The following is a 13,063-nucleotide window of genomic DNA, read 5'->3' as shown; positions in this document are numbered from 1 at the left end:
GCAATGTCCCTAATAACAGTCCCAAATCCTCTGATTTCAATATGATTTTAAATCATAATAATATACATGAATGTTTTATGCTTGACATAAAATAGATGCATTACAACTCAAGTACAACATTTTTCGATACATCTGTCTGGAGTACATGTAACTCTTAAATGGTTTAATAATAGATGTAGCCCTGGTACCGTAACGGTACATACACGTACACGTGTACATGTATTGGTGCACTGTACATGTACATGAACACTGTACATGTACCCGTACATGTACACTGTATGTAATGGTGTACAAAATGAAGCCTTGGAGGACCTGTACATACATACAACAATGCTGGCAAATGGCAGGATATGGGAATGTTTGGGAAACTTCTGAAAATTTTAGTGACAATTTCATCTTCAATTGGAAACTTTTACGTACTGCCAACACTGGGCAATGCCCTTCATAGACAAAATTGTTTACTGAATGCTATTCAAGAACTTAATACAAAAAAATTCACAAGCTCACTGGTGCACATGTTTTAGCTATTCAACCACCAAGCCTGCTTGGGTTAGTGAAGGTCAAAATTGAAGCACCAGGTACCAGTACAGTACATGAACAGTAAACTTATGTACATGTATGTAAGGTCGCTTGTAGTTGGTATGGTTCTCATCATGGTTTGATGTTGAGGGACTGGGAGGGAACTTGGTGGACTAAAAAGAAGGGGGTGATAACAGTATTACTTGCTTGTTCCAAGGAATTCTTCTGATACATTGTTGGAAATTTATCTTTTTTCTCATTCTCTTCTTGGCAGGAAGTTCCAGACAGTGTTGGCAGCATTTTATAAAAAGTTTTTTCCCTTGGTACAGGTGCCAAAATAACACTTGGTTGGAAATGCTGAAGTCTATCGGTACTGTACATCTTCTATAAAGTTCCACCAATGGTCGCTGGCAAATAATCATGTACATGTACATACCGGTATACCAGTACATGTACAGTGTACATGTTGTAGACATGCATGATCTAATTTATTCCCACTGTGGCCTTAAACCATCCCAAGGATGTGTATTTTAACATTGTTTCTCCATTCTTTCTATTAAGATTCTTCCACAAGGCTCTACAGTGTATTTCTTGCAACACCTTCCAATTTTACGCTACCCATGGTTCCCTCAGGAAGCTACATGTACCCTAATTGAATTGAACGAGACAGCCTGCCATGGAGTTACTACCAATCCTGTGTGTACCACTCAATTCAGCGACCTCCTAGGTACGTGTAATAAGTGGCTTAGCTTCAGGTAGGTACATGTACATGTATGTACAAGCTTGGGCCTGGTCTCAGTTGCTCTGAGCCTAATCCCGATGACAGAAGATATCAAGTTGCTACAGTACAAGAGCATGTGCAAAGCACGTGAATAAAACTTGTCCGAATAAATAAAATACTTTCCAGTGGATTATTCTCTGAACAGATTCCTTTCATGCATACCGGTACATGTCCGTGAACAATGTACATATGTATGTACTAGTACATCATGTACCTTGCAGTGAGTAAATGTCAAAAGCTAACAGAACATGAATAAAACATACAGGCACACCGGGTACCATACTTGTCTGCATGTTATCCTTCAGATAACCAACTGTTTTAGCTGACAAAAAACCTCCAGCATACTGGTATACCCTGGCAAATAGTAAAGCAATCAATGATGGTCCTTTGTATTCATGACTAATTTTATTTATGCACCAGAAAGAAATGTCATCATCAAACATCAGAAATGTCATTTTTTATATCATCCTAAGGTTCAGTTACGGTAATTCAGTTGCTAAACAATTTTCGGTAGGAAATGTGGGAGCTTGGTAGAAGATGAAGCCCACAGTTCCAAGGGTAAACTCAGATTACAAAAAGGCTGAGACCTGCCAACTGCCCTGTAAATTGTGTAATAACCAGATCCTTGTCATAAAATGACTGGAAAACCAAACATACAACAAGAGATTTCAATAGATTGGGACCCGCAAACATTTGCTTTTTATCTCGGTCATACCAGTATGGCCACTTTTCATGGATGGAGAGTTGTTTGGACACAATATGTAATGATGCCTTTATGTTGAGGGAATGTTGAGGGTTATGTTTCAAAAGGGAAATTTTATGTATTTTTTTCACTTGCGGGATATCATTGGCTCAAGTTTACCAGGGTATGATTAAATATTTTTAGCTGGGGGGGATCTTCTGACATCACATGCAGGCCATCAATGGTGCTCCTGCTACACAAAGTTTCACTTCTTTTGTAAATCAATTTTTGCTGTGACACTTTCATGGCATGACTGGCTTGCTACTAGAGTAGCTTTCAATGCTTTGACCAACCTTGATGAAAGACAAGCGTGTACACTACCCATGATGTCAACGTACACAATAACCTAACAATAGCAACAAAGTCTTGGGTGTGGCTTACATAATGTGTTCAACTCAGTGAATGACTGCTGGAATTATACACATGAGTGCATGTGCTCAGGAAGACCACAGAGGTATGGTACCAAACACCACGGTACTTCCATGGGAAGTCTAATGTTCTGATACGGGGGTACCAGTACATGAGAGGATGGAGGTAACATGTGAATACATGTAATTCTCTTGAAAGTTCATGAAAGGCACCTTCAATCAATTTGTTTAAATGCAAACCTTCAAAATTTGAGGATTTGGGATCATCAAGTCAAAATAAGCAAAGGAATTTGCAAATCACACCTCAGTCACTGTGCTTACAGTTCAAACAGTGTGCTACAATATCAGAATTAATCTCCTCTACATGTACAGTACACTGTAGCAATGCTGTCATAGAACATGCTGAACCACACAAGTCAATCATTCTACAATCTCTTAAAGTGAAGTACAGTACTGGTCCTGTACACGTCTGTTTCTGTTAATCATTAAAAAGACAACACAAGATCAGTTACAGCTTTACAGCTTTACTGAGGAACTATCCGTGTGAAACAAACCTGTAATTTTTCCCCCAGCAACAAGGATATGATAAACTCGCTGCTGTTTGTTGACTGACTCATATGAGATGTTGTCTGTGCTCTGGCAACCCGAGAAGTGATAACTGAACCGATACGATCTGTGATTTCACATAATAATTTATGTACATGTAGCTGTCAGAGGAACACAAAAATGCATGCATGATCTGATTCATTCTTACAAACTGTACATACATGTACATACAGTACAATGTACATGTACTGTACATGTACCACCAGTGTATACAGACTTTAAAAAAAGGAAAGCTATCGTATATTGTACATTCTCTCCAGTCAAGTCAGTTGATTATTTACGTGAAAGTGTCACAAGTGATGCCAAAAATTTGCCCAAGATTTTTGTGAAAATGCAATTAATACATACTGAACTTCATTGTTTGCAGGAAGACAATAAAAAAAACTGCTGAAAGTAGTCCAGAAATATGTACTTCGTATCTATATTCAATTTAAACCATGTACACGTACGTACCGGCATATGTCCGTGGTACCAGTACGTATAGCTCTTGAACAATTGCTTAATCAAATTTATAAACTTAATTAATACCTGTAAGTCAAGAAGTACGTTTACATGTACATGTAGCTTTGATGCATGAACAGATACATGAAAGCCTACAGTATTTGGGAAATATGCCACAGCTAATAAAGTTGCCATAAGAATGCCAAGTAAAATCAATAAAGGAAGGCAGAATGAAGACACACACTGCTACGTAAATCAAACCTGAATATGATACAAGGTGGGAATTCATTAGACAAGCCAGGCAGAAATTATGAAGACAGTTGTGAAGGGATGATCCATAAATAGATCGTACATCTCATTCACTGTGTTCCACATACCGTACCAGGCGAATACATGTACATGGTTAGGCATTCAACGCGTTCAGGGAACAAATTCTTTTGTTAGGGAAATTTGAACCGAGTTGTGGGGACATTTCTGAGTCCCCACAACGTTTTCGGTCCCCACAAAATACAGTAGGTGAAATGTCGAATGTACATGTATGTCCCCACAACTACAGTGCAGGAGCAGGTGTAATGTACCTTCCATGGTACTGTATAAATGAGGATGTATACCCCAGTATATGCACATGATGTGTATCATTTTCTTAAATTTAAAATGACAAAAAGTAGCATTTTTAGCTTTGAAATTTTTTATTTCATGTACCAAGAAAATTATTAAATTTTCGTGGCCATAAGTAAGCTGCAGGGAGACAAACTTGGAAATGCTGGTTTTAGGGAAACTGGGTATCAGAGAAAAGTGTTCTCATCCAGACACATAACCCATATCTTGTACTTGGTAGGGTTCAAAGTCAGGTCTCCAGGCATCTAGGAAGTAATGAAGGAATTGAGAAGAACCAACACCCTAGCCTGACTGCCCAACCTTAAACAGCTGTAGCCCAAAAAGCTGTCTGAAAACAATGAATATAGCTGTCTGAAAACAACCATCACTTTTGTCCAGGGTGAGTACATCTAACCTTTGATGAATTTACCGGAGGTTGGCAAATGACCCAAAGGTATCCAATAACAAATTTTATGTACACATGAACTGTGTACTATTTTGTAGACTATTCAAAGTCTGCAATATCAAGTTTTCTCACTGAAACTGATAAATAATGATTAAATTTAATGATCATAAGGAGAATCTTGGTCAACTTACTGGTAGATCATGTGCAAGTTTTGCTAAAAACATTACACAGACTGTTGTAATCACCATTACATGACATGTACAGTCCTGCCATATCTGAAGAATGACAGTGTACATTTGTATGTGTTCTAAGCTGAGCTTTATCTTTCTACTCGTGAATTACAACTTCGTGGAAATAATAAATGATTAGAAAAAGATACTGGTACGGTACACATGTACCACAACTTCATGAATAATGAGGTTAAACATGCATGGAATGTTAACAGATGCAAAGCCTTTTTTTCAATTGGAAACTGACTTATTGTGCCTAGCCCGGATGACAGCTGAAGATATTAAAATGCTACGTGTATATTGTACCAGTACAATGGGATGGAGACTTATTAAGTGATTTTTTCACTCATAAGAAAATTCAAAATTTTTTATCTTTTAAATTTTTTTCTTTCACAACTCTAGGGCATATTAAGGAAAGTACAGTTTACAAATCTTAATAACTCATGCCCCCAAACTATGGGGTTCATCACGCCCACACTGCTCTGAAATGTGGCAGGTGTGATGAACCCTATTATGTACCGGTACATGTAGGTACGGTAGGTCCAACAGTAGTTCTACTATTCTAGGCATGACATGTACATCATCATGTATGTACAATAGTTGACGCAGGACACAAAATGAACATCCTTATTTTCAGTTACAAGGACACCTGTGCTCTTTGTAGGCCTAAACCGACTTAGTATGGTACTTCTTTATTTCATTCAACTTTTCGACTTCTCTGGCTTCTTACAGCTTGTGTTTGCATGGTTTAGGCCTTCAAAATCTTGGCAGTCTGTGCACTCTGGTCCATGTATGTTTTGTTCATCCGGTTTCGATTTGAAAACAAAATCAAGCAAGCAATAAACAAGTTGTTTTCCGTTTTTCTATTTGAAAATAAAAATGAAATTGAAAAAGTCATTCCTTTTTTTCGATGTGAAAATTAAAAAAATGAAAATGAAAAAAAAAAAATTCACTGAAAATGAAAAACATGATATTTTTCTTTTTCTGAGCGAAAACGAACAACAGCATAATCTATTGCTCCAAGAATGAAAAACAGTTCCATTTTTCATTGCATAGTATAAGAAACGTCTTTGTAAGCCATCAAATCAAACCGCTGAATTAGAGAAACACAAAGAATTTCTTGCCTTTATAAAGTAAAAGGAGCAGTAACTCACAAAGAAACTTCTCAAATGCTCAAAGGCCTTTTATCTTGAAAATTGCTCAGAGACGTCCATGACAGCTCCTCAAAATTCCATGGGATTAATTGGGATTCAAATTTAAAACAAGATTACTTTCGTTTTTGTTTTTAATTACTTCTTCTTTTTCCTCATTTTTCATTTTCAAATCGAAAAACTGAAAATGACTTGCTTGTTGTTTTTTGGTTTTCGTTTTCAAATCAAAAAATGGAAAAATGACTTGTATTTAGTTGTGATATATTCGTTTTTAAATTTACAGGTCTGACATTTGGCGCCATAGGGACAACACTTGATGCCCCTATGCACAAACCTATGAGACTTGTCGGAAAGAACAGTGTTTTCTAAGTAAATGCTTCAGAATTTTCTTAGCTAAATTTCACTTTTTAGGACATGTTGTCCCTTTCTGACAGCTGGTGTCAGCTGTCAGAAAGGAAGGGAAAATTTGTGTTGTCCATATAGGAAAGTCTTTCCTTTAAAATTATATTTATTTTTATTTTTTGTTTATTTTGAAGTAGGCTAGACAGCAAAAGAAAACGTGAAATTTGTACCACTTTAACAATTGCAAGAAGGCCACTTCTTCAACCTACATTGTCACGTACAGGCAGGTGCCGGACAGAAAGGATTGGCCTATGATCAAATGATGTGAGCCCACACAAAATACAGTAAGTCAAAATCAACTCACCAGGCAACGTGAATGACAAACAGCGTACAACCAGGTAACACCAAGTCATCACTTCCTAGCGACCACCGCCTACCTAAAGCAACTAAACCAGGCATCTTGGCCGACTGTTACATCTACCAGCTGACAAAAATCACATCTTATAAATCCCTGTCACAAAGAATCGCGTTCTACGATACTTCTAGTGTTTTCTAGCAGTCAATTCACCGCGTAATTCGACACAACTCCATGGCGAGATGAGAGAAACCGAATCCCGTACCAGCCGCCCCGCAACCTAGCTTTGCCACACTGTAATACGCGCGCGCTACACGTGTGTACTGTGTATTGCAGATGCTCGGCCGCGAAATAGGGCAGAGAGGGCGCTATCGACCACTTACGGAACTCCAGATAATCGGAAAGAGGGGGCCCGGAGTTGTAATATCTAATGGTAAAAAAGACCCAGCAAGGCTGAAACGAACCTTTATTTAACCAGTAGCGTTGGCATGTTATGAAGGGATTAAAAGTGTCATTACCGAGAAAAAAATGGACAACCATTATTTTCACACACAAAGGTTATTTTGCACCCCACGCCATGACTCAAAACCTGGGTGCGTCACAATCATTTTTTTCAAACTCCCAGTAAGGATTTCTGGATTATTTGGGTCAAGCAAGTACGTGTCATTTGTCTGACAGTTCATTACAATGCTTACTGATTCCGTTTTCCGCGTACTGTATTACGGAATAGGCATGATTTGTTTTTGATTTGGTCAGTGAACATATAACTTGCGCAAATACCCGGGGGCCCGTCAGCCGTGCGCAATCATGGCGCGGTTTACGGTTTGAGAAAGGGCGCTCAGGAGTGGCGTGCATTGTCAGAGACCGTTATGACGGAGGAAACTAGATTTCCTATGCCCAGTATCGATTACCTACAATAACCAGGGTCAATAGTACAACCACTACCGGTATTCTGGAAATGTTTCTATATAGAAAGGAAGTACCCTCTCACCAACTGCTTTTCATCGTCTCTATATCAAGAGTACCGTACTATTCTGCCAAAACTGTCTTTACTAGAAAAAATAAGAAAGCAAAGAAAAACATTAGTTATACTTGTTATCGATTACTTGTTATCGTTTTTCTTTATTTTTTATATCGTCACGCACCCCTTAAATCGCACTCACCTTTCAGTGAACGTTTAGCGGATGCGCGCTCTATTGAATAGCCAGCGGTCACTTGTATCGTTTGTTTGTGTTCAAGAGTTTTGCGAAAGACCCAAAATGTTGGAAATTAATCCTGTAATCTTAGTTTATGAGTTTTAGAAGTAAACGGCCTTTTTTCGGCGAACTTTCCTGGACACATTTACTAGAGTTTGTGTTGTGAGTCCCCCTCCCCCCCAAAAATTCAGGTCATCTAACAGTTCGCCCTCTATTGTCTATTATGTACTTAAAAAAATCTGCACTAGCAATGCCCTTAATCAGCTTTATTGAATCCACTAGGGGCCATTTTACAGAGCCGAATATAAAGCTTGCCCGGCAATGCCCGCCTTTATTCTCCCTGGTGTCAATAAAAGGGAGCTGACCCCGGCATTTGTATGGCGGCTCGGTAAAATGGCCGCTGGTAGGCTTCTATTTCATACAAAGATGTTGCAAGTCCAGGTTTGTTTTATATACGTCCGTGCTTAAACGTGTCTCTTCTTCAACCTCATCCAACAGCGACCAAATCGCCAATTACAGGATGGTACGTGAAAATTAAATAATATACGACATTTAATTAACAAATAAATAATTAACACCAAAAATTCCAAAATTCAAAAAAGACATTACAATTAAATAATACAACTGAAATTGTATAGATAACGCAAAAGCTGCACATTCATAAAATTTTTCACATAAAATTGGATTAACTAGACGAAATTGCGTGGTAGAGCTGCTTATACGAAAACTTCCAAGGCTTGCAACACCGAACAAATCACACCTCCCATGGAGTCGGTTGTAGGTCGAGGAGATTCTGGAGTCAAAACCATGCTTTGTGACCTCAACACGACTCCGTGGGACATGTAAGATGTGCTATATAGTTAGCAAGCCTTGTCCGTCTGCTAGGTACATGTAAGCTAAATCGATTAGCATCGGTGACATTGAGAAGATTGTGAAAGTGTTTGTACAATAAACATTCATTGACAGATGGTCTCATGGAGAGTGGTATACATTGTACCGCTCACACAATGGATAATATTCAAGATTACAGTTATTTCTATGCATATTCTTATACATGAAATAAAGAAATTTACGTTGAACTCTTTCAATTCTGGTAGCCTGATGGCAAGAAATGGAGTCGAATATTACTGTGCAGCACTCAAGGTGTGGTTTAACTAGGGTACAGTACAAGGTTCGAAGTGCATGTTCATCCTTAATTTATCGAAAATTACGCCAAATTAAACCAGACATGCGGTTAGCCTTTTTGATGACACAATCAACATTGCGAACAAAAGTAAGCCGTGAGTCAATGAAAATACCTAGATCCTTCTGAGCAGCAACCTGATTGAGAACAGTATCGTTTATGTGATTATTTGAACCAAATGGCTTCCTCTTGAGGGTTATGGAAATGAAACTACACTTACGTATACTGATAAACAGCCGCCAGGCCACAGACCAATAATAAAGCTTGTTTAAATCTTGCTACAGGCAAAAAAATGTGACGAAAGATTTTTAGATCATCAGCAAACATTAAACAGTGATTATTCAAATGCTGCGAAATGTCGTTAACAAACAAGTTGAAAAGTAATGGACCGAGAATTGAACCTGTGGTATTCCAGAAGGCGCCGAATTCCATGATGAACAATGTCCATCAACAACTACTCTGTGTTTTCTGTTGAATACATAATTCTGAAGCAATAACGAGAAATTGGGATGGAGATTATAATTATGACGTCAATTTGAACAAAAAAGATCATGTGAAACACGGTCGATGGCTTTTGAGAAATCTGTGTACACAACGTCCAACTGCTGTCCCTGGTCAACAGCACAGTATGCCCCCTGCAGTAGTGATGTTAGATTTGTAGAACAGTCCCTGCCTGAGACAAACCCAAGCTGCCGCTCAGAGAGAGCAGGATGGACATGCTTCACGATACATGTATGTTCATACAGTTTCTTCTCAAAGACCTTTGACACATGAGAAAGAAGAGAAACTGGTCTGTAATTGGCTACATTTTGTCGTTTGCCAGATTTGTGAATAGCAACCAAATTGGCAACCTTCCATTGAGAGGGGTAGGTGCCAGAACAAAGTGCCATTCGGAACAACGTTTGCCAATGGAGCACCAAAAATACCAGCATAAGATTTCAGCAAAGAACCTGATATGTTGCCTGGTCCACTGGCTTTAGAAACTTTGATTTCTGAGAGTTTCTCAAAAACACCAGAGTCAGTTATTTGAGTGGCTGACATGGTGGGCAGGTTGAAGGTGTGTAGGGCTGGCCTGGTGCTGGACTGTTCGGAATCCGGCAGATAGACAGGCTGGAATTAGTCCGTGAGTAGCTCAGCTTTTCCCAGTGGGTCAGATGCTTCAGTTCCTAACAATAATTCATTTTGCAGGACGGAGGGCAGAGTGTGTCGGTGACATCTGGTTTTGATGAAGGTCCAAAAACGTTTTGGGTTGTCACCAATGTCTTTCGCAAGAGATGCTAGATGGTCAGCGTACTTGGTTCTTGCCAGGCGCTTGAATGATATCGGGCTTCCTTAAACAACTCTTGGTTTTGTGTAAGTAGATTTGACTTTTTCCTTCGAAGTGCATGTCGTAGTTCATCATTAAACCATGGGGGAGAGTGGCAATAATGGAGAATTACAAGGACAACATCCAACATAACTGCCTGTACTAAATCCTAGAGAAGAGATGTTGCCTCATCACTCTTATTAACAGCATCCAAGATATTCCATGGGGTGTTCTGCTCAGGTCATTCAGGTCCACTTTCCAGAAGTTGAGGACAGGACGGGAGGTTGGGGTAAACTTAGTGCGACTGTAAATGCCGAACTGAGCTCTGATAGAATTGTGATCCGATTGGAAGATATTGTCCCCAGTTTCGGATGAAACTTTCAAATGTTTTGAGTGAAGAACAAGATCTAAGATGTTGGTGCCTCTGGTTGAATTAAGATTGGCTTGATGGAGATTATATGTGGTCGTCAGGTCAATAAAGGTGTCGTCAATGGCAGATCCACTGGATCCATGTACACCGGTATCAGGGTTCCATTCCAGTGTTGGAAGGTTGAAGCATGGAGGAAGGACCCCAACCCTTCCTCCATGGTTGAAGTCACCAACAACACAGACCTTTTGATAATGCTCAGAAATAAACAACGGTGATTTTGATAGTGCCTCGAGCGAGTTATGGCCTGCGTTAGGGGGTTTGTAAAAAAAACCAATGGCAGCTTTGTTTCGCTGCGACAGCCGAACTTCCAACAATAGAAGCTTCAAGTCTGGGCGCTCCAAATCCTCTCGTCTTTTGCACTCAATGGAATTGTGACAGCCTAGAAAAACCCCTCCAATACGGCGATTACTCCTGTCGTTAACGAAAGACTGTAAAGCCAGGGATGGCGATCTTTGAGTCAGAAACATCTGCGTTTAATCAAGTCTCAGTGATGGCAAAACAATTGAAGGAGCCATTTGGGTGGAGATGAGCAGTGAAGGTGCCATGAAATGTGTTCAGTTTATTCTTGAGGCTTCTCACATTCTGCAGATAGATGTTCAGGTTCACAGAACTGGAATTATTACCATGGCCATTGAATCCATTCCCATTTCCCGTGCTACTGGATGGGTTTGGTGCACGCTGATCAGGACCAGGATGTCATTAAAATTAACTCAGTGAAGCACTTCAGGGGTTCAAATAGGACCCTTCGCTTATTATGGTAAGCTTCAAAATGTGAATTTTTTTGGTTTTTTTGTCAAGTGAATGGATATTAATTTTAAAAAGTAGTGGATCCATTTCTAGTGTTCGTTATTCATTTTTTCCTTAAAGAGAGCTAGATTACTTGGGTTGACACTAGGTTGCCCATATTCATGAATAAAGGTAGTCAGTGGTAGGATGGGATATGCGCCAACCTGATAGGGCACAGATATAAACCCAAGGGTGTAGGAGGGGTGTGGATAGGAATGGGCGTGTTCACTAACTTGTGGAGGTGGTTGCAGGGCGTACAAATAACAAAGAACATGACAGTAAATGTTGGGATGGAATTAGGTCTACCAGCTCCAGGGCGGTGTTCTTGAAGGACATTCAGACTAATGTACATGTATTTGTGGATAGGGATATCTTACAAATTATTTGTTCATTATTATGATTACAGATTTATTTTTGGAGGGGGATTTAGAGACAAGGTCGATGTGGATAGTTAATAATGGAGTCATGGGGTGTACAGCAGAGGGGACAGACCACTGGAGGATATGGGGTGTCATATTTAGTGTTTGGGCTGGTGAAGACTGCAAAAACTGACAAGTAAATAAGCAAAGGACACGTTAAGAGACTTTACTTGTAATTTATTATGCAAAGATGTTAAATAGTGACAGACCGAGGAACTTCATATTATAAAAAGTAAAAACACTGTCCTTTATTAAAAATCATTTGCCCGTTACTGATTTAAGAAAATTATTCAAATGATCTGGAAATAAGTACTGGAAATGTGAAGTTTGAAGCTATTGAAATTGCTTTAAAAACTCAAAGAATATAAGCATATCGGGAAAACGTTTTGTTTATTTTTCAATACATTAACCTAATGTTAATTAATGCAAAAACCGGAAACAAGGTATTAATCTCCTCTTAGACAATCAGATGGAGTACAAAATCTCTTTCATTTTGGAAATTGTTTCATTATGAATGTTTTTACTGCCCCAAGGGTAACGTAATTTATTGCTTTTAGGCGAAATGCTTGTCTTGAGCTAATCATATCGATGCCCATGGTTACCGATCAACCAAGCAGACCAATTGCGATTTGCATACTTTCAACTTGCTATGACCAACGATGCGACCCTTGGACGTGGAAGGCTTGATTTTGACTACCAGATAGCATTTTTGTGATATGAATTATTATTATTATTATATTTTGGGTATTGACACCAAGGATTCCTCAAAAGCGCCCTGGGCACTGTAGTTCGCAAGCCTGAGTTACAATTTTAGAGGTGGGAGGAAATTCCCAAAGGAATATTCTGGGTAAAACCCATGAAATCAAGTAGGGAATGAAAACCCAATCCACATGTGGACCGGGCCGGGATTCGAACCCGGGTCACAGAGGTGGAAAGAACCACTATGCCAACCTGACTCCCCCAATGCGAAGTCACCGGTTATTTCATTAATTATTGAGCAGAAAATGTGAGATGAGGTAATAAGCAAGTTGGCGTAGTGGTTCTTTCCTCGCCTTCCACCTCTGCGGTCCGCATTCACGGCTCGGTCCACATGTGGATAGAGTTTTCAGTCCCTATGATGACTCCGTGGGCTTTACCCAGAATATTCCTCTGGGTTTCCTCCTCTAAAACTGTAATTGCTTCTCATCGTTTCCTCTCTACAAGTT

General features: G+C 39.4%; 1 protein-coding gene across 2 annotated transcripts in view; it reads right to left on the bottom strand.

The window, feature by feature from the left end:
* LOC110981068 (diacylglycerol lipase-alpha-like) overlaps positions 1–6,850 on the bottom strand; it is a 43,453-nt gene extending 36,603 nt beyond the window's left edge. For both annotated transcript variants that reach the window (XM_022238277.2, XM_022238278.2), the window contains exon 1: positions 6,548–6,850. In XM_022238277.2, coding sequence (XP_022093969.1) covers positions 6,548–6,642 — 95 coding nt within the window. In that variant the 5' untranslated portion in view covers positions 6,643–6,850. The remainder of the gene's footprint in view (positions 1–6,547) is intronic.
* Positions 6,851–13,063: the final 6,213 nt, after the last annotated feature.

This window comes from Acanthaster planci, linkage group LG03 (genome assembly GCF_054643075.1).
Source record: "Acanthaster planci isolate LZ-2023a linkage group LG03, COTS_SCS, whole genome shotgun sequence".
Classification (NCBI taxonomy): Eukaryota; Metazoa; Echinodermata; class Asteroidea; order Valvatida; family Acanthasteridae; genus Acanthaster; species Acanthaster planci.
Note: the sequence above shows the minus strand (reverse complement) of the source record. Positions and strands in the feature narration are given on the sequence as shown.